Below are 21,178 nucleotides of genomic sequence, written 5' to 3'. Positions count from 1 at the left end.
GGTGGCCATTCGTATGTCTTTCTCGGAGAAAGATGAGTTCCAGCGCTTTGCCGTTTTCAAGTAGGTTCTTCATTTCGTTCTGCGGGCAGAGCTCGTCGTGTGTCGTGGCCCCGAGGCCCTAGCCAGGCGCGTGGCCTGCAGGTCCTTCCCCCACTCCGGGGGCTGCCTCCACGTCTTGATGGTGTGCTTGAGGCACAGGAGGTTTTCGTTTTGATGAAGTCCCGCCTGTCCCCTTCTTCCTTTGCTCCTTGTGTTTGGTGTCATGTCAGGGAGCCCGGGACAAACCCCGTGTCGTGAAACCTCACGCCTGCCTCGTCTCCTGAGCGGTCTGCCTTGCTGGGCCTTACATCCGGAGCTCGTTTGTGTGTACGGCGTGAGGCAGGGATCCAGGCCCACGCTGCCCCACGCGAGCGTCCAGCGGTCCAGCGCCGCGTAAGACCTCTCCTCCTGAGTTGTTTTGGCGCCTTGGGTGAGCATTAGCTGCAGGTGCAGGGGACTCTTCCGGACGCGCAGGGCTGTGCCAGTGCGTCCGTGCCGCCCCTGCCTGCCCCGGCCGCCGTCGCCTCACAGGGAGTTCGAGGGTCAGCTGGTCCCCGTCTCCCGTGCCGCGCTGGCTGCTCTGAGCCCCTGGGGTTCTGTGTGAATTTCAGATACCCCCCTCAGGTCGCGGGAGGCTGCGGATTGAGTGGAGCGTGGCGGTCAGCGCGCGCAGCCCCTTCCCGGCGTGCGTGTGGGCGCTCGTCCCATGATTGAGCTTCTCCTTGGTTTCCCTCGTGCCGCCTTCGTGCCTTCGTTTGGAGGTGTGCTCTGCTCGGCTCCAGGGTTGGGAACTGGGGGTCGCCTGGGGGGTAGGACGAGGCCCGTGTCTGCTCCGACCCTTGTGCTCTGCCTGCCCCCCCACAGGAGGGCCTTCTTCTCCTGTCTCTTCCTCCGATTCTTTGACCAGAGGTCAGTGCCCTGGATCCCACATGCAGGGCCCGCCTGCCGCTCGCGTCGATGGCCAGAGCTTTGCTGGGAGGAGGCAGTGCTCTCTGGGTGGGTCCACGCGCCTCCCGCACGGCAGAACCCAGGCTGGAGAGAGAGTCCCCTGTGGGGCCGGCACAGGGGCTGGAGGCTATGTCAGTTGCTTGTTGCCTCGCTATGAACACCCCAAAATTCAGTGGCTTGAAACGAGGCCTCCTGTGTCTCACTGGTTTTTGTTGACTTGCTGGTCTCCCCTTCATCCCAGGGGGACTCCACAGCGCCCGCCAGGGAGCACGCAGCCTGGGGGTGGGATGAGTGGGACCTTCCCAGCAAGGTGCTGGGGGCAGTGGGCGTGACGCGGCCCTCGGCCCCTGTCTCAGTGGGCGCCGGGCGTGGCGATGCGGTCAGGACTGTCCCGAGGGGCTCAGCCTCAGGCAGGGCCAGCGTTGCCCTCTGCCCTTCATGCTCAGGTGCGTCTCCTGAGAGAAGCCGCCCCGGAGTGGGCAGAGGAGTCTTTGCCTGTGTCCTCGGGTCGGTCCTGGAGGTGGGGCTGCGGGTCCGATGCTCGTCCTGAGGCAGGAACTGAACCGGGATGGGGGTGGTGGTTTCCCCTCTCCGGTTGGCCGGTAACGCAGGAAGAGGCGCCGTGGCGTGGAGCCCCAGCATTGATGTGCCGCGGGCCCCGTGCGCAGAGCGCGAGACAGCCTCCTGGCCTGGTTCTGCGGGCTGTCCTAGGCGGGGAGCCTCCATCGAGACTGAGAGCAGCAGGCTCGCTGTCGCGTGCTCCCGCCAGGGCGTGCAGGATCCAGAGCAGCCGGAGTCTCAGCTGAAGGCCGAGCTCGGCCTCCCCGAGCCCCGACCCTCAGGCCCCATTGTGTGGCACCTATGCTTCTGGAGGGGCCACTGGGGCCCCATAATCAGTACGTGGTGGATGGATAGGGAGGGATTGGTTAGTGGATGGAGGGGTGGATGTGGGTGGAGGGGTGGATGGTAGATGATTGTTTGGGTGATGGAGGGATGGAGGGATGGAGGGATGGTGTGTGGACGGGCGATACATGGATGGGAGATGATTGGATGGATGATGGAGGGTTGTGTGGGTGGAGGGATGGGGGTTGAATTGGTGGATGGATGGCGGGGTGTGTGGATGGTGGATGGAGGGCTAGGGGTTGAACTGGCGGATGGATGGATGGGTGGGTGGGTGGATAGAGGAAAGGAAGGAACCCAAGAAGGTGAGGAACTTGGATCAGAATGACAGCGACTGGGAGGGAAGGAGACGTGGAACGAGGCGGGGGGAGAGAAAGGCTCCATGGGTGGGGGGTGACTCAGAGGAGGCACAGAGCGCGGTGGGCAGACCCGCTCCCCGAGTTGTCTCCGGGGAACTCTGCCTTCTCTGAGCATCAGGCGAAGCCCACCTAATGTGGTGGGAATGATTGGATCGGTGCCAGCACACCTGTGCACACCTGTGTTGTGCCTCCAAGGTCCCTTGTGTTTCCAGGCTCACAGAAACCCCGTGTCAGGTCTGCTGGTGCCGGTTTCCGGTAGTTTGCTCACTTCCCGTCTCCAGGTCACATTTTGGTAACCCTCGCGATACTTCAAACTTTTCCATTATTACATTTGTCATGACTACGTGTGACCAGTGATCTGTGGCCGTTGTCTTGGCATTTGTAGAAAGTATTTTGTTTATTACTCAACGAATTTATGACATTTGTAGTTGTACAGAGATCATCACAATCCAATTTCATATCGTTTCCATCCCACACCCCCAGCGCATCCCCCCACCCCCAACCTGTGTCGTTTGGAAACCCGCAGTTTTTCAAAGTCTGAGTCAGTATCTGTTCTGCAAAGAAGTTCCGTCTGTCCTTTTTTTAGATTCCACATGTAAGTGAAAGCATTTGATGTTGGCGTCTCATTGTCTGACTGACTTCACTTAGCATGATAGTTTCTAGGTCCATCCACGTTGCTAAAAATGCTGGTATTTCGTTCCTTTTAATGGCTGAGTAATATTCCATTGTGTCTATGTACCACATCTTCTGGATCCACTCCTCTGCCGATGGACATTGAGGTTGTTTCCATGTCTTGGCTATTGCAGATGGTGCTGCAATGAACATCGGAGTACACGTGTCTTTGCGAGTCGTGGTTTTCTCTGGGTAGATGCCCAGGAGTGGGGTTGCTGGATCAGATGGTAGTTCTATGTTTAGTTTTCTGAGGAATCTCCATACTGCTTTCCACAGTGGTTGCACCAGTTTACAATCCCACCCACAGTGTCATAGGGTTCCTTTTTCTCCACTCCCTCTCCAGCACTTCTTGTTTGCAGACTTTCGGATGCTGGCCATTCTGGCTGGTGTAGGTGGTACCTCACAGTGGTTTTGATGTGCATGTCTCTAATGAGGAGTGGTGTTGAACATCTTTCCATGTGTTTCTCGGCCATCCGTATGTCTTCTTTGGAGAATCGTCTGCTTAGATCTTCTGCCCATTTTTTGATGGGGTTGTTCATTTTTTTTTTTTTTTTTTTTTTTGGTATGGAGCGGTAGGGGGTGTTTATAAGTTTCGGAGATGAATCCCTTGTCAGTCGCTTCACTTGCAAAGATTTTCTCCCTTTCTGTGGGCTGTCTTTTCGTGTTGTTTAGGGTTTCCTTTGCTGTGCAGAACCTTTTCAGTTTGATCAGGTCCCCTCTGTTTACTTTGGTTTTTACTGTCCTGACTCCAGGGTGGGCCTGAGAGAGAAGGTCTTCCTAACGTCTCTGCTTTGCTTTTCGGTAGCGAAGCTGTCGCACACCTCATGGCCTGCAGCGTCGTGTAAACGTGACTTTCGTGTGCATTGAGGGGTCAGAAAGTTCACGCACTGGGCTTTGTTTTTGTTTCATCGCAATCCTTGTGGGCTCGCCTGGGGCCCTCTCTGTGGCCCGGATGCCTCCGCATTCTCTGTTTCGACCTGGCGTCAGCGCGTCAGGGCTCCCTGGGCAGAGCCTGGGGTCAGCCCAGCCCCAACAGTGGCGGTACCCACAGGGTGGGGTGGTGAGCCTGCTCCCTGGGGCCAGAGCCCTGGGGAGGGGCGGCTCTGGCAGCTTCACCCCCAGTGGGGGAGCGATCGTTCTCCCACCCGGGGCCACCCTGGCCATAACACCCAGGGGTCCTGGCCTTCTGGGTCTGGACGCTGGCTTTGGCACCTGCAGGCCTCACAGCTGTGTCGCTTCTCCCAGTTCATCAGAGCTCTGTGCACTTCCCCGTTGTGGTTTGGTTTGGTTAAGCCCTGCTCTTTCTCGGTTTGATCTTTAAATTCTCTAGCACATGGCGCTCTGGGCTGCCAGGGGGCGGCTCTTTCCAGCCTGTGGGATGCTTCATGTTTCCATAGCAACATCCTCCCCGCACCCCCCCCCATGTCCAGGCACCATCCCCCCATTCTCCCCACTTGCTGGGCAGGACAGTCCGAGGCCCAGCAGGGCCAGCGCCTTGGCCAGGGAGCTGGTGACCCCGGGGTCAGGCTCTGCGCCCAGCTCCCTGCACGGGTCCCCCCTGGGTGGCAGGTGGGCCGCAGTCAGTGCTACCAGACCCAGGCTGGGCGGGGGGACCCTGGCTCCCTGGGAAGGAGCGGGTGGAGCCAGGGGCTTGTCTGCTGGCCCAGGTTTGCTTTTTGCAGGTTTAAAGGGTTGCTGAAGTCAGAGGAGGAGCGCTGGGATCGGGGAGGGCGCGTGCCGGGCGGGGCTGTGTCCGCGGCGCGACCCCCTGCCCCCTGGAGCAGAGCTGTGGGCCGTGGGACGCTGGATGTGGAGGGTCTCTGTGTCGGGGAGGAGGCTGTCCCTCGGCTGCCTCAGCCTCCGCTGTTGGGGGCACCCAGGCTGCCCATCAGGACACACTGGTCTCTCTCTCACTGCCCGGCGGGAGAGACACCCGCCTTCCTCACCGAGCCCCAGACCTCCCCCCCCGACCAGGGAGGCCCAGCGAGCTGATGGCGAGAGAGGCCGGCCCCTGCCTTGGCGTCCAGCGGCCTCAGGCCCCACACACGTCCCCTGGCTGGGGACTCGGGGCTCCAAGGTCTGAGGATGCTGCAGCCTCCCGGTCCCTCCCCGGAGGGAGCTCTCCAGGCCCGCGCCCTCGGGAGCCACCTGCAGGAGGGAGGGCTGACTCCGAGGGGAGCTGCCCGCAGGTCCTTTAGACGCGGCCTCCTTGCCCGCCGCTGCTCTCGGGGCGCCCAGGAGGATGTGGGGGGGGGGATGGGACCCGAGGCCGGCACACGTCCTCAGGCCCCAGGGCCAGACGCTGTGGGGAGACCGGCCCAGCAGCCCTGTGGCCCGCGCGTGCATGTGTGTGTGTGTGTGTGTTTGTGTGTGTGTGTGTGCAGACGAGCTCCAGCAGAGGCCAATGTGGGCTCCACCTCTGCTCCCTGCGCAGTGCTGGCCAGGGAGGGCCCTCCCGCCGTGTCCCCGCCGCCGCCGTGCTGAGGAGCCTGAGGGTCCCCGCCCGGAAGGGGTGAGGGCAGGCGTCCTTCCGCCTCGGGGTCTCCGGAAGCCAGAGGAAAGGGGGACCGGCTTGATGACGTGGGAGCCACCGGGCTGCTCTCAGGAGCAGGCGTCCTCTTTTCTCTTCGTTCAGTCAGTGTCACCCGCTGTCACGAGAGCTGAGTGGAGACCTGCCTGGAGCCGGCCCCTCCCCGGGCCTGGCCCGGGGCTGTTGGTGGCCGTACCGTGTCCCCTTCCCTGGGTCCAGCTGGTCCGTCCCCGCGGGGAGGGACCTCATCCATACTGTCATTTCGTGTGGGACCTTCACGCCTGACACCCGGGAGGATCCTGTGTGGCGTGGGCCCCCGCTCGCCCGGGGGGTCCTGCCGGGTGCACCATGTCCCCTCTGCCAGCACGGGGTCTGCGCGCCCCCGACGAGCCTGCCTCAGTCAGCGTAGAGTTGAATGCCTGGTGACGCCACACGCCATCCCACGATGTCGCCACGGGCACCCTGTGTCCCGGGTATTGGTGTGAATTTTAGTCTGTCCAGCACCCGCCTAGCTAACACCTGCCCTGGGCGGGCCTCTCACACCCGCGCAGCTGACCTTGTGTGCCCTGTGGCTGGCGGGCGCCTTCGGGCGGGGGGGAAGAGATGGGATGCATACACGACAACTCAGGGTGTCATCACCCCCGCCGTGATCTTGGAGGGAACAGAGCGCTCCCCCTCTGAAAGTCAAGTTCAGGGGGACGGACTGGCCCCGCACCCATGCAGCTCCTGCGGTGGCCGCTGTGGAGGGCAGGGATTCGACACTCCGCCGGACACGTCGGGTGGGGGAGGCGCCGCCCGGCTGAGATGGCAGCAGCGGAACCAGCAACGAGCGAGAGTTGTGCGTGGGCGCCCCACGGACCCGCAGCCTGGGTGCGTCGCGGAGGGAAAAGCTAAGCAGGAACCCGCGTCCACTCAGAGCCGCGCACGGCCCTTCCTCGCAGCCGGGGCCGTAACTGCCCGCCCCGGGCGTCCTTCAGGAGCAGCGGACCGACACAGCGGGATCCGTCCAGTCCGTGGAACGGTACTCGGCAGTTAAACCAAACGAGCCGGCTGGAGTCACAGAGGGCCCTGCGGTGCACGCTGATGAGAGGGAAGCCGGGCTGTAGGCTCCACGCTGTGACTGCACGTGATGCCCCTGCGGAGGCCGGCAAAGGACACGTGTCCGCCGGGCCAGGTGGGGCCGGATGTGACACCGAGGGCCTCTCAGGTGGTGATGCCGCCCTGTGCGATGCTGCGATGGCGGAGACAGGACACGAGGCCTTGCGGAGAGTGCAGCTGGACGTCTGCAGGCCTTTGGGAGGGTTTGCAAGGACGGGGCTCCCAGGGCAGAACCAGAGAGGGACGGAGCGGAATCACCGACGGGGCAGGTGCTGACCCAGGCAGGGAAGGCGTGGGTTTGTAAGCCGAAGGCGAGGGGAGCCCGCCCGGCTCAGGTCCGCTGCCCGGGCAGGGTCTCCTCAGAGACGCTCACACCCCAGTGCCGCTGGACGGGCTGCTGAATCCAAGGGGCCGGTACGCGGCTGCCAGGTGCGGGGGGGCCCTGGGAGGCTCCGTGTGGACGTGGGTTAGAGGCGCCGACGTCCGCGTGAACCTGTGTTTGCTAGAGGGCCAGTGGGTTACGCGTGGGAGTGTCTACGAGTGAGCACGTGTGCCCGGGTGAGTACACACAGGTGTCCCGGCCGTCAGCCACCTCTGGACGCCAAGGAGGCAGCCACCCCCCGGCAACAGCGAGCACACACAGCGCCTAGGTGGCGGAGTCCAACACCGTCCCCAGTGGCAGGGCTCCTGGCCTGAGTGCGGGTTCCAGGCCTGGGGCAGGCAATCACCAGCATGAGCTCAGAGGGTCTCCTAGTGACCAGGGGTGAGTGCCCCCCCAAACCCAGGATCTGAGTTCTCGATGGGGGTCTGTCAGGTGGACAGGGGAGCCAGTTACAGGCCCCTAGGAACCCAGGCAGGATGATGGGACCCAGCGGAGAGCAGATACCGGAAGTCGGCGCAGAGAGCAGCGAGGGCCCGAGGGCCTGGAGAAGGGACAGGTCTCCCGCGGGGGCTTCGGGTGGGAGGGACCTAACCCCGACTCCGCAGCTGTGGGAGGGAGTGCGTGGCGACGTCCTTCCGAAGGGGACACACCCACCTCAGCCAGGGGCCACGGCCACCTTGGTAACGGCCTCCACGTGGGGCGATGAGGAGGCGCTTACTCTGGGGTCTTCCTCCCCCAGCCCGCGACCCCGGGCACTTGTGAGAAAAATGGGGCACCTTCAGGACACCTGTCAGCACCCCCCCCAGTCTGGAGCCTGAGAAACTGTCAGCCCGGGGGAGCCAGGAAGTGGGACCACTCAGCATCACGGGGTCCCGGGTGGAGGCTGCCAGAGCGGGAGGGGCCGGGAGGGCCTGGAGCGTGAAGGATGGGTTCGAGCCATGGCGGCGCCCTGTGTGTTCGTGAACCGTAGCAACCTCGGTGCCACGTGGCCTGGCAGTAACGGGGGCCGTGGGGGCTCTAAAGTGGCGTCACCGTTTTTCGCTTAAGTTGTTGAGAGGTTTTCGTGTGTTTTAAAAATCTTAAAAAAAAGTTCTCCTTGTGGCTCAGCGGGTTAAGAACCTGAAATATTCTCCATGAGGACGTGAGTTCAATCCCTGGCCTCACTCAGCGGGTTAAGGATCTGGTGTTGCTGTGAGCTGTGGTGTAGGTCGCTGGCCTGGCTTGGATCCCACGTGGCTGTGGCTGTGGTGTAGGCCAGTGGCTACAGCTCCAATTCAACCCCTAGCCTGGGAACTTCCATATGCCACAAATGCAGCCTTAAAAAAAAAATCTTATAAAGCAGGTCTTGGGTTTCAGTCTTAAAGACAAGAGACAGGAGGTCTGCTGAGTTAAAAGCTGGCGAGAGCCCAAGGTCAGTAGGACGCTTGCCGATGGCGTTTGAAAGCGTCGCCCTACTAAGGGCCAGCCGTCCCGGTCACTGTACGAGTGGTACCGAGACTCAGCGACGGGCGCTCCTGTGTTGAGAGTCTCCGATGTTCCGCAGGTGGGTTGGGTGGGTTTTTTCGGGACGCGGCAGTGAGACCGGGGGGGTGGCTGGGCTGCACGCGGCTCCGCTCTGCCTTCGCTCGCGCTCTGCCTGGGGCTCTGACCTCCCGCCTGTGGTCCCGCAGGGTGACTTTGACCAGAGCAGAACCAAGGTGCTGCACCTGAGCCTGAACCCGGCCAGCGTGGCGAGACAGCGGTTCCGAGAGGACTGGCAGCAGCTGCAGGAGGAGTGCAAGCACCTGCGGGAGCTGGTCCGTGCCCTGGAGGCCGGGGGCCCCGTCCCCGCCGACCTGGAGGCCGCCGCGGGGCTGCCCTCGTCCAAGGAGGTGGCAGGTAGGCCCCCTCCCCATCCGTCTGTCTGTCGGTGGGCAACCCTGGGCTGTGCAGGAGGTGGAGCCTCCGTCCAGGCAGGTGGGTGGGCCTGCAGAGCAGCAGGAATCGGGCAGGCGCCAGAGGCTGAGTCCCCGACCGCTGCGGCAGGTGTGTCCGCTCATCCCGAGGAAGCCCAATGCGCTGGGGGGACAGGGACTGTGTCTCCCCACCCGCGGGCCTTTCAGGGAGCCCGCAAGCCCTCTGCAGCAGGGCCCGCACGGCAAGAAGCAGCCGTTTCCAGCGTGCGGTCTCGTGTGCCCTGAAGCCCCAGACCAGGCTGCAGCCTCTGGAGTCACCGCTCGTTGTTCCCGGGCAGCTCCATGACCACCAAGCCCGTCCACTGCGTGCCTCGGTCACCAGGCGCCGCCCTGGGCACGTCCCTGCTGCGGTGCAGAGGCAGGTCCAGCAGCTCCAGGGACAGAGGGCATCCCTTGAGGACCCTTCCCAGGGGTCACCACCCCACTCCCATGGGGAAGGCCGGAGGCCAGGGGGCACCTGCGGCCTCCCTCTGCAGTTGTTGGAGGGTGCCCAGCGCTGCCGTCCGCTCAGGGCCTCGGGCGGCCTGGGGAGAGGGCACCCCGCCCTCTGGAGCGCGGGGCTCTCGGGTCTGCAAGGGCGTAGGCAGCGTCCGCCTCGGGCGTTGCTCAGGGGCTTTTCCTCCCGGGAAGCCGCCTCCGGCTTCCTCCTGCGCGTTTGCAGTCTCGCCCCGTGTGCCTGCAGGGTGGGCGCTGGGAAGTGTGTGCGGCGTCACGTCCTCCTCCCTGGCCTGTGATGAGCCCGCCTGGTGCGGGGTCTGTGCCTGGCTCCTTCGCTGGGGTCTTAGCTGCAGCTCTTGCTGTCCCCACGTGCACCCAGCCTTTCTCTAAATGCCCGAGGCCCCGTGTCCCTGGTTGGCAGCCTTGCTCGGCGCCAGGCACACACGGTCTCAGAGGTCCAGGGCTCCACGTCAGCCAGATCTGAGTTTCCGTCCCAGGGGTGCACCCTCGAAGCAGCAGGGTCTTGCCCAAAGCTGCACCCGGCCGTTCTCCAGGAGGACGCTTGCTGTACAGGGTTGCAAAGAGGCAGGCAGGTCTCCTCACCCAGTCCTGTGCCCACGTGGACCACAGCCTCTCCCATGACAGTACAGAGTGGCCGTCTGGACACAGCCGTTTGTGCTCTCAGAGCAGCGGTTCCCGGGGGCAGCGGGGGGCAGGCTGGCAGCAGCCTCCCGGGACGTGTGGGCTCTGAGACCTGCGAGCTCAGAGCTCCTGGCTCAGATGGGCCCCCCTGCCCCCATCTATGACCTGCTGCTCTGCAGACAGCGTGGCCAGGGCCATGAACAGGGTAGAGGGGGAGGCAGGTGGGCACCAGAGCCCCACCCATCCTGCCCTCCCTCTCCTCTCACCTGGCGGCCATGTGGCCCTTGGAACCCTGTGCAGCCCCGGGAGGCCCACAGGCACTGGCCCTAGAGGCCCCGGAGGCAGTTGGCTCTTCCCTCCACGGTGGCCCCGCCTCTGCTCACAGGCCACTGCTACCTGTCGCTAAGATTGTCCAGCATCTGAAAAACAGCACAGAGCAAACAAGTGAAAAGATGCAACTGGAGGGAATAGGCCTTCAGAGTGAAGAAAACCCCAAGAAATTGTGCCTTCGGAGAGACAAGGAGAGACATTGGCCAGAACATGAACAACGGACTTTAAAAGGTTTCAGAATGAAAACTAATGAGCTACTGAAAGTTAAAAACATCTAAGAGTGAGGGGTTCTCTCTGTGGCAGAGTGAGTTAAGAATCCGGCTGCACGGCTCGGGTCACTGCGGAGCTGTGGGTTCGATCCCGGCCCAGTGCAGTGGGTTTAGGGTCCGGCTTGGCCATGGCTGTGGCCCAGGTCGCAGCTGCAGCTCACCTTCCATCCCTGGCCCAGGAACGTCCATATGCCTCAGGTGTAGCCAAAAATAAAGAAAAACCCAAGAGTTAAACGGAAGTCTAAACAGAAGACTTATAAAGTGGAGCAAGTTTATCTGAAAGTGGGACGAAAATGCAGTGAGGTGGAAACAGGAGGAAAAGTTCGGAGAACCCAAGGAGCCGTCTTGAGAACAGGGCGCCCAGAGCTCAGGGTGAGGGGGCCTCTCGCGTGGCGGATGATGGCACCCGCCCGGCAGCAGGAGTAGGTCACTTGTCAAAGGCCAGGACTGGCACAGCTTCCGCTCCTCGCTCCTTGGCAGCGGCCCTGGAGGCTGGATAGTCGTGGCCGCTGTCGCATGCGGCAAGCCCAAGTTTGCGACGTGATGGGAGAAGCTGTACCTGCCACGTGCCCTCCTGGGCACCGGGCTTGGCTGGGAGTCGGGAGGGGGGGTGTTGTGGGGCCGCTGCCCAGCCTCAGGTGACCGGGCTCCAACTGGCAGGGGGACCTTGTGCCCAGGTGTTCCTGGGCCGTTGACAGGAATCGCTGACAACCCTCTCGGGGCCGTGGCCCTGGATGGCAGAAGCCTCCCCCAGGGCCCCCTCCTTACCCAGCCTGGGCCAGAGAGATTAATTGTAGTTTAATTAGGCAGTGCATTCATATTCATCGAATCTTGTCAGTGGCACACAAGGTGATCACACTGTCACCGCCTGGCTGCGTAGCCGATCCCCAGGGGTCCCCGGCGGAGCCCCGCCTGCTCTGCCCAGGGAGGAGGGCGCCGGCCGGGGGGCTGCGGTGGGACCCACGCCGTCCGCTCTCCCAACGGAGCCGCACCCTCCTTCCCACGTCCGCCGTCTGCTGTCCGCCGGCGCCACTCAGCAGGCACGGTGGGCCACGGGGCGCCGGCCAGCAGGGCTCTCGGGTCCAGGGCTGCCCCTCCCGCCGCCGTGGGCTCGTGTGTAAGTGAGGGTGGAGTGGCAGAGCGGGCTTGTGTGGCACCTGCCGACTCAAAACAGGCGTCCGCAGGACCCGGCCCTGCCCTCGGGCCATCAGCAGGGGCAGAGCCAGGGGAACACGGACCGAGGGGACGGGGAGACCGGCTCATTGTTCCCAGCGGGAGGGGCCCCCGAAGAGCCAGGAAGACTGCGGGACGTGGGAGGCGAGGGGGAGTCGCCCCCCGGGGCTCCCCCACACCGGGAGGCCCAGGGGGGCCTGGTCCGATGCGCCTGAGCCCGCGGCCCCGGCAGCGCAGCATCGGCGCCCTTCCCTCCGGGCCTTGCAGCAGGTGGAGGGAGGCTGGCTTGGTCCCTGGAGAGGATCTGAAAAGGGAGGCCTCTGAGGCGCTAAGGCTGGAACCCGAGCCCGCAGCGGGGGCGGGGGTCTGGCTCACCCAGACGTCGTCACAAAACTGCTGAGAGCGGAGGACAGGACGTCACCGCCAGTTCCCGTGACCAGGAGTGCATGTCTGAAGGGTCGACGCGGGGAGCAGGGCTGCGGGGTCGCGTGCTGCGCACCTGCAGCTCCACCTCCTCGCCGCGCCAGGAGCTCCTCTCAGGCGAGTCCCGGCTCGCCCTAAGCGCCGCCTCCCTGACCCCCGCAGGGCAGGCGTTGAGCCTCTTCTGGCGAGGTTAGCTGTTCCCGTGTCCGCTCGGGTGGGCCGAGTCGCCCTCGGGTCTTTGCGCATCCTTGGCGGTTGGATCATTGCCCTCGCTCGCATCTGGAGTGTTGCGTTTCCTGACAGTGTCTGTCTCAGAGCAGGTATTTTTAGTTCTAATGTGCTCTGGTCATCAGTTTTTTTCCTAGAGGAGTAAGATCTGAGAACTTTGCCGAACCAAGGTTGACACTTCCTTCCTGCCTTTTCTGCCGTGAGTCGTCTTTTAGTTTGGATTGAACACCGTGATCCTTGCTGAGTTAATTCTTGCCTGTGACATGAGACTTGGGTTGAGGTCCTTTTTCATGTAAATGCCTACTTGTTCCCGCATCCTTCTGCCTCCCAGTTACCTTTTGCCACCTTCCTCGATGCATCTGACTGATTTACGTGGGTCGTCTTGTGTTCACTGACCCGTCTGTCCCTGCACTGTCTTGGTAGCTTGACATTAAGTCTTAAAACCGGCTGCAGAATCCCTCCAACTTCACGCTCCTTTTTCAGAGTTGTCCCGGCAGCTCCACTTTGTTGACTCTCCGTTTAACTGCGGGTTCAGCGCGTCTGCATCTACAGCAGTCCTGTCGAGATTTGTATGGGAAACCCATGAAATCCATGCATCAGTTTGGGAAGATGTGTATCTTTAATGTCACGAGTCTTTTTAATCCAAAACAGGCGTCTCTCCATTGATGGACGGTTTCTGTCTTTCGGCAGCATCTTGCTGTTTTCAGCACACCCCCCACCTCTGGTTTGATAGAAATATGCTTGTTTCATTGTTTGCTTATTTTCGGCCTCACCTGAATGTGTTTGTCTTGACTCTTCCCATTGTTCTGTGCTTGTGCGTTTCTTGGGCTGAGGTCACTCAGCTCTGGTGTTTCTTCTTTGCAGGCGTGTTTTCTGTGAAGAGGGACAGTTTCATAGCTTCCTTTTAACGGATGCCTCGTACTTCAGGTTCTTGTCCTGTGGCCCAGCCTGGCCTCAGGACAGTGTTGGGTACCAGTGGTGAGAAGAGGCCCCCTGGCTTTATTCCTGGCCCTTGTCTCTTGTTTCCACCCGTGCGCGTGCCACCAGCTGAGTGTTCCCCAGAGGTGCCCTTTGTCAGTTCCCGTCTGGTCTCACTTTGCTGAGTGTTTATCACGTTGGATGTTGTTTGTCACATGCTTTTCCTGCATCAATTGAGAGGCTTTTTTCTCAGCGGCACCCACGGCGTGTGGAAGTCCCCAGGCCATGAATCAAATCCAAGCGGCAGCTGCGACCTGCGCCACAGCTGCAGCAACTCCAGATCCTTAACCCGCTGCACCACACTGGGAACTCCAAGACGAGTGTTCCTTATTTTGAAAGGGCCTGGGGATTTTCCAGGTCGTTCTCTGCTGTTGACGTCTTCCCTAATTTTGTTATGTTCAGGGAACACGCTTTATGTAATTCCGAGGGTTTTGAGTTGAGCATTTGTCTGGTGGCCCAGACCGTGAGCTGTCTTCGTAAATGTCCCCGGGTCGTTGGTGAGGACGGGCCTTCTGGCCTCTGTCGCGTGCGTGTGAGCAGTTTCCCTTCACTGTAGCGTCTAAGTGCACGGGACTCAGGCCTCCCTTGGAGGACGCCTTCTGTGTGCCTCCTCTGTCTCATCCCCACCTCTGCCTCTTTTCAGGTTCCTCGCACGCTCTTTAGCGCGGCGTTGTCATTGCCTTAGTTTTTAAATGCTCTCTGCGGCGGCTTTTTAACGTGCCGCGTTTAGGAGTGACGGTGTGCGTGCTCCTGCCTTTCCGCAGGGCCCTTGTCACTAGTGTTTCCCGACGTGAGGGTGAGACGCCTTGGAAGGCTGAGGTCACACTCCGCCCCGCCGCAGTGTGGCCCTGTGCCGGTGCTCACCGCAAAATGTGATTACGGCTTTTAACTGTCACACGTACTTTAAAGAGCACGTGGGGACAGGAATCGCTCAGGATGTTTACGTGGACACTGAGCGTTTCTGTCGCTCTTCCTTCGTCCCTGAAAGAACACGTTCCCTCTGACACCGTTTCCTTTTGCTGGAAGGACTTCCCTTGGCACTTGGTTCAGAGCCAGTCTGCTGGAAGGGCCCCCGCGTTTCCCTTCACATTTCTTCTGAAATGTTCTGGCTCTGTCGTTGTCCTGCCTTCCTTCCTGGGGCAGCTCCGTGGAGTGTGGAGTTCTGCGGGCAGCCTGCTCTCTGCACTCCGCCGCCCCCCCCGCCGCCGCCCCCGTTCCTGAGCCCCCTCGCAGGCCTCTGGCCGCAAGTCCGGGGCTTCGTGCTCACGGCCACCACCAGCAGGGGACAGCGAGGACAGCAGTGGGGCCTCCCTGGCTCTCCTGGGGCCACCACCCAGAGGGTCAGAGAGAGGGGCCTCTCCGGGCCTCCGCAGGCCGGCCTGGCGCCCGGAGACGGAGGATGAGCAGAGGAAGCAAAGTGAGGTCTCTCCCCTTCCTTTTCGGGCCAGAAAAGGAGGCTTCTCCCGACTCTCTGAGCCCAGGCCAGGTGGCACCAGAGTCCAGACAGCAGCAGCGGCAGACCTCGGGAAACTCACCCAGGTGCAGTGGGTAGTCTGACTAGTCCTGTAAGCATCACGCTCCTCGGCTCCGTAATCACAGAGCTTTCGAAGAAAGAGCTTCGGGGCAGCCGATTTCATGGGAAACTTTCCTAACACTTCGGGAATTAACAGCAGTTCGCACGGTCTCTTCAAGAAAATGGAACAGAGCGTTCTTCCACTCCTTGTATGAAGCAAATTTTACTCAGATTTCAAAATCAGTGATAAGACAAAAAGAACGGGAATCTGGGGTTAATAGATGCAAACTTGCATCTGGAGCAGACAAGCCATGACATCCTGCTGCAAAGCACTGGGAACTCTGTCTTGTCCCTTGTGATGGGACGTGATGGAAGATAATGTGAGAAAAAGAAGGTGTGTGTGGGGGGGGTCACTTTGCTGAACAGCAGAAGACAGAGAGAACACCGTAGATCAACTGTAATGGAGGACATAAAAGTCATTTTAAAAAATTTAAAAAAAAAAAGCAAAACCTCCAGGAATGTACGGACGTGTTCCAGGAATGCAAGGCTGACTCATCATTCAAATGTCAGGTGAGGTAATCCGTCAAATTACCGTGATCCCGTCAGTTGCTGGAGCGAAAGCCCTTGGCCACCTTCCACACCCGGAAAAGCTCAGCCAGCGAGGAAAGCGGGGGCTTCCCTGGCGGGACCAAGGTCAGCCGCACGCCCTCCAAAGAGCATCATCCGCACGGCCGAAGGGGCAGGCTTCGCTCCCCAGGTCCAAAATGAGACGCGGAGGTGTCCATCTCAGCGCCCGAGCAGGCTCCCGGGGGTTCCAGGCAGGAAAGTGGGAAAGGAAGGGTACACGACACTTCCTCTCTGCAGGTGACACGTCTGTCTATATAAAAAATCCTGGAGTTCCCGTCGTGGCGCAGTGCTTAACAAATCCAACTAGGAGCCATGAGGTTACAGGTTCAATCCCTGGCCTCGCTCCGGCGTTGCCGTGAGCTGTGGTGTGGGTCGCAGACGAGACTCGGATCTGATGTGGCTGTGGCTGTGGTGTAGGCTGGCGGCTGCAGCCCCAGTTAGACCCCTCGCCTGGGAACCTCCATATACCACAGGTGCAGCCCTAGAAAAGCCCTCCCCCAAAAAAAATCCTAAGAAGCTTTAAGAAAAAAAAGCTAATGGAGTGATTCGGCTCTGCGTGCTTTCTCGTGTCCTGCAGCCTTGCCGAACACACTCTGCGTGGTGTGTGTGAGGCGACCCCACACGAACCTGATGCTTCCAACAGCCAACCTGCGGAAGCTGGAGTTTAAAACACCGCCCTTCCTGGTCACTCTCCCCAGTGTCCAAGTCCGCAGTGTGATTCTAACAAAACGTAAAGACATCTGTGTGCAAAGCTCCAGAGCCCGGAGCGAGGAGTTAAAGGGCTTGCGAGCTGGAGGGGCGACACCACGCGTGTGGACAAGGAATTCACTCCCGCGAAGGCGTCCTTTCCGAGCTGATGCGCAGATGAACTGCGGTCGGCGCGGCGGCCTCGGCTCTCGGTTGAGGTGCTTGGGGTCCTATGGAAGTTCCCGGACCAAGGATCGCGTCTGAGCCGAAGCTGCGGCAAGGCGGGATCCTTATCAACCCACTGCGCCCGGCCAGGGATCCAGCCAGAGTCACCACCGAGACGGGCCAGGTCCTTAACCCACTGTGCCGCCGCGGCAGCTCCCTTACTGCGTACTTTGAATTTTTTACTAAAAAGGCATCTCCTTTTTATGTGCGTCTCCTTGATTACAAATGAGAATGTTTTATTTCCTCTTCTCTAAATGGTCTCATCGTGACCAAAGTGCCTCTCTCTCCTTTTTTGTTCGGTTTATGTAGAAGCTTCCCTTCTAGTGTTTCTCTATGATTATTTTATGTAGAAAGTTTTAACTTATTTTGGAATCTCATCTATTCACTCCATTGCTTTTAAGCTTGGACCGTTCTTCAGTGATTTGATAAAGAATTCTATTTCCTTCTGGGATTTTTTGGAGGCTTCTTTTTGATATTTAGAGATCTAATCTACTTGAAACGCCTCTTGGTTTTTGGTGCAAGGTCAAGCTCTAAACTCTCCCTTCCCCGGACCACCAGCAGCCGCCCCCGTGCCGCTTCTCAGGTAGTCGTTCCCTCTGGGTTTAGGATGCGTCCTTAGCTTTATTTAATTCTTTCACATAATAGGATCTCTAATCGCGTTTTCTGGGTTTTTTATTTCCTTTTTCTGTACCATATTTTTAGGAATTTCAGGAACAGCTGAAAGTCTCCTTTAGTGTCTGGGGTCGAACACGGCGTTTCCCTTTCTTTTTTCCATCAGGTTTTTCTTTCCTGCTTGTTATCCTGAGTGGATTCCAGAAGTGCTCTGTCAGGTCTTCTGTCTTGTGGACGTTGCATTAAATGTATAAATTACTTTGGCGGGCGCGTCGCGTTTCCGCCTGGCCGCCTTCTCTCTGGGTAGGCCAGAGGGTGCCAGGGGAAAGAGGGGCCGTGTGCAGGGCGCCCCCTTCTCGGCCCCTGGGCAGGGGCGTCCCCCTGGGTGCTTGGAGCCCCCTGAGGCGCCCCCTCCCCGCCATCTGCTGCAGGGCTGGGAGCTCAGGGTCCCGGCCATCCGCCTCCACCAGGCAGGCCGTGAGCCCCGTCCCGCTGTGATTGCGGCTGCGCCCTCCCTGTGAGAGTTTGGAGGGACAGGGAGGGGAGCCTGTGCCCCGCGTGCACCAGACGCCCCTTGGTCTCTGCCGAATGAGGTCTCCAGGCCTCTGCTCTTCAGCCTGGGCTCAGGGCCCGTCCCGGCCTCGGGCTTCCCCCGACCGCTGCTTCCCACCTGCCAGATGGCCGTGCCCCAGGTCCCCTGGTGAGGCCGGCCACACATTGGCCGCAGGAGGCCTGGGTGCCTGGGTGAGGGGCGCATGGGGGGCTGGGTCACGCTCACTCTTGAGGCGGGGAAGGAAGAGCAGCAGTACTTCCTCGGCAGCTGCCCCGGCCTCCCCCAGCCCTAGTCTGGCCGGGTGACTTTCAGGACCAAGAGGTACCACCCTGCCAGTCCGCACCTCGTGGCCCTGCCGTGGGACCTTGGCCCAGTTCCTGTCCCCTGGGCCTTCGTCCCCTCTGCTCTGAGCTGAGGCTGATCACCCGCCAGGCCCTGGTGCCACGAGTGTGCAGTGACAGTGACGGCTGTGTGAGCATCGGCTCTGCTGACCCAGCTGCATGTGCAGGGGCCTGTCTGTCCTTTGCCCCACAGTGCCACCTGCCTCGGTCACAGGGGTGACCTGCCAGCTCCGGTGAAGGGGTCCAGTTCAGAGGTCACTAGGGGGCCAGGGGGCCAGAGGACTTGGGTTCAAGCCCTACTCTGCCACCGAACTGCTGGGTGGTTTGGGCATGGACCTCAGCTTTCCCACCTGTGACCTGAGCCCAGAAGCCCCCGGGGCAGTTGTGAGCCCAGTGACGTACCCGGTGAGAGCGCAGTGGGGTCTGCACAGACTCTCCCGGGGGGGCTGGGGACAGTCACTGTCGTTGCCAGAGTTGCCACTGCTCAGAGCTGCCCGGAGCCGCCACTGCCCAGAGCTGCCACTGCTCAGAGCCGCCCAGAGGTGCTGAGACAGTCATCACTGCCACTGAAGTGGCTTCTCCAGAGCTGGGGACCCAGGGCGGGGCCCCCAGAGCCCTGTGTTCTCAGCCTGCTCCGGGCCTCCGGCCTATCGGTGTGTGAGAGGCGGGCGCTGCCCTTGCCCGCGACACCAGGCCCTGTCCTTCCTGCTGGCAGACCGTGTGCTGCGTTGAAACCGGTTGGCGCTTTAATCGCTGTGTGTCCCGGGCTGTTCTCTCCCACACTGTTTGTTTATTCTTGGTGTCAGGTAGTGAGGACAACACCATCAATTAGGCGTTTAATTGGAGTGTAAGGAAGTCGTGTAATTTAATCTCCGGGTTGCAGGCAGACAGGGCCGAGGACAGGGCGGGCCTGCCGGTCTCCCGGCGGCTGCACCCGGCTCCGCCTGGCCTGCTCCGTGTGAGCAAGTCCCCGGGTGACCCTGCCGCGTGGACGCGGCGCCCACATGTCCTGCAGCCAGGCCAGACCTGATGCGTCCCCAGCCGCCTGCCAGCATCCCCTCCCCGGCCCTCTCCCGCTGCTCTGGGACGGAGCCGATGGCCCCGGCCAGGCAGCCTGCTCAGAAAACAGGCGGGGGGACGTTCTGGGGGACTCTTCGTGCAGAGAAGCTGTCTGTGGGGCCCCGTCCCCACCGCCAGTCGCTAGGATGGCAGCATGAGCACGTGCAGGACCGAACTCCCCAGCCTCCGTGAGGCCCCAGCACCGCGCCGGCTGAGGGGCCCGGATCTGCAGCGCTGACACCCCCGCACGCCGCGGGGCAACCTCGTCTGCTGCTGGCGGGAGCACGCCGTGGTGCAGACAGCTGCCCTGTGACCGGCGTCACGCTCCTCGGCCTTCACCCAAAGAGGAGACAGTTCACGTCCACGCGAAAGCCTGTGACCGCCAGAACCTGCAGGCAGCCGCGGTGTCCTCCAGTGGGTGGCTGGACAGACAGACTGTGGTCCGTCCAGGGATGGGGTGTCACCCGGGCTTTGGAGTCACGGAGAGACCAGAGGAGGCGGCTCACGTGCGCATCCCTTGCTCAGAGAAGCGGGTCTCAAAAGGCTCCACGGCCTCTGGAGGAGGCAGAGCCCGGGGGCAGCGGCGGCAGCAGCGGTGTCTGCCCGCGAAGCCAAGGGAGGAGCAGGCGAGCGCAGACGTCCAGGCCAGTGAGGCCGTGGACGCAGGTCGTGGTGTGTCCAGTCCCGTGGCGTGGGCAGCGCCCCGCGTGAGCACACTCGGACTTGGGGTGACCGTGCCGTGTCGGGGCGGCCTCGGCCCCTGTAACCGATGCCCCATCTGGCGGGGCTGGTGGTCGTGAGGGAGGCGGCCCGTGGGCTGGAGTGCAGGAGTCTTTGTGGCTTCTGCTCAGTTTTGCCCTGAACGTAAAACTGCCCTTAGTCCTTTTTTAAAAAGGAGACAGCTAAACTCCCAAGCGTCCCCTGTTTCACGTGTACAGGGACTTTGAGCGAATGTGTGATCCCCGGGGTCTGACTTTTTCAGCTCCAGCGGCCCAAAGGACCCCTTTTCCTGTTTGCCGTGAGTGCCGGTTCCGACCCGCAGCCCATCAGCCCTGCCCTGGGTCCCACGCACGGCTCGTCTTCCCTGGACCCTCCAGGCAAGGGGATCGTGCGTGTGCTCCCGCCCTGGAGCGTGGTGTCCCCCGGGCCGCCCGTGCTGCAGCCGCGCCACCGCCCTTTGCGTCCGAGGCCGCTCTGCACGCACCCGCGCCGTCACCGTGTCCGTCCCCATCGGGCGACGCCCACTCGGGCTGCCGCCACCTCTTGGCTGCTGCGGGTGGTGCTGCTGCAAACGTTTGGGTACCAGCCTGCGTGTGGCCTAGGTTTACGGGTCTCCGCGGTGGGAGAGGAGCTGCTTGGTCCTCTGATAAATTTGTGTTGAAGAAGCCGCTGCAGTGTGTTCCAAAGTGGTGGCAGCATTTGGTGTCCCCCAGGGATGTCCCTGGAGCCCCTGTCCTTCTAACGTGTTCTCTGGCCTGGGGTGGAGCCTCCGGACGCGTGGAGGTGGTGTCTCGGTTCAGCCGCGTTTCTTGGAAGACGGTGGCGCCTGGCACGTTTTCATGCCCACCTGCGTCTCCCCTGGAAAAAGTCCACGGGACGCTCTGGCTCCCTTTTCACCTAGATTGTTTTCTTCTTTTCCTTAGTGTTGTCTTTGAGAAACGCGTGGTTTGAATCTTGATGGAGCCTGATCTGGCCCTTCCTTCTTTTGTGGGTTGTGGCCTCCTGTTTTCCTTCTGGAGGCTTTTTGACGCCAAGCCTCGGGTCCACATCGGAGAACTGGTGTATGTGTACAGGGTCAGGGTTCGTCCTTGAGGTCCGGTTGCTGGTTGTGCTGCTGCTTGGGGACCAGTTGATGGGCTGCTTCTGGTCCAGATTCTCTGCACCTGCGCCTGCGCCTGCACCTGCGGACAGACGGCTTGTGTTTTCCCACCTCCCTGTGCGTGGAGGGACTCTTTGCGTCCCCGGGGACACGTGTGAGTCGGGGCCGCCCTCGCGTTCCTTGGGCAGTCCAGGCGTGTCCCCACCGCTGGGCCTTGGCACATGGTCCCTGTGCCTGTGCCACGCTCTTCCAGGGCCTCCCCAGCTGTCCTTCTGGGGCGGCGCCCCCGGCCTGTCCACGCTCTGCCCGCTGCCGCCCTCCAGATGCCGCCTGCCTTGTCCACATGGTCTCTCTGGGTCCCTAGTTGGAACGTGGCCC

General features: G+C 61.4%; 1 protein-coding gene across 1 annotated transcript in view; it reads left to right on the top strand.

Moving 5' to 3' along the window:
- The window catches only part of MAD1L1 (MAD1 mitotic arrest deficient like 1), a 323,281-nt gene that overhangs the window by 249,957 nt on the left and 52,146 nt on the right, over nt 1-21,178 (top strand). Inside the window, exon 16 of the mRNA XM_021085975.1 lies at nt 8,599-8,806. Coding sequence (XP_020941634.1) covers nt 8,599-8,806 — 208 coding nt within the window. The remainder of the gene's footprint in view (nt 1-8,598; nt 8,807-21,178) is intronic.

This window comes from Sus scrofa, chromosome 3, assembly GCF_000003025.6.
Source record: "Sus scrofa isolate TJ Tabasco breed Duroc chromosome 3, Sscrofa11.1, whole genome shotgun sequence".
Classification (NCBI taxonomy): domain Eukaryota; kingdom Metazoa; phylum Chordata; class Mammalia; order Artiodactyla; family Suidae; genus Sus; species Sus scrofa.
This window is presented reverse-complemented; position numbering and strand designations above follow the sequence as displayed.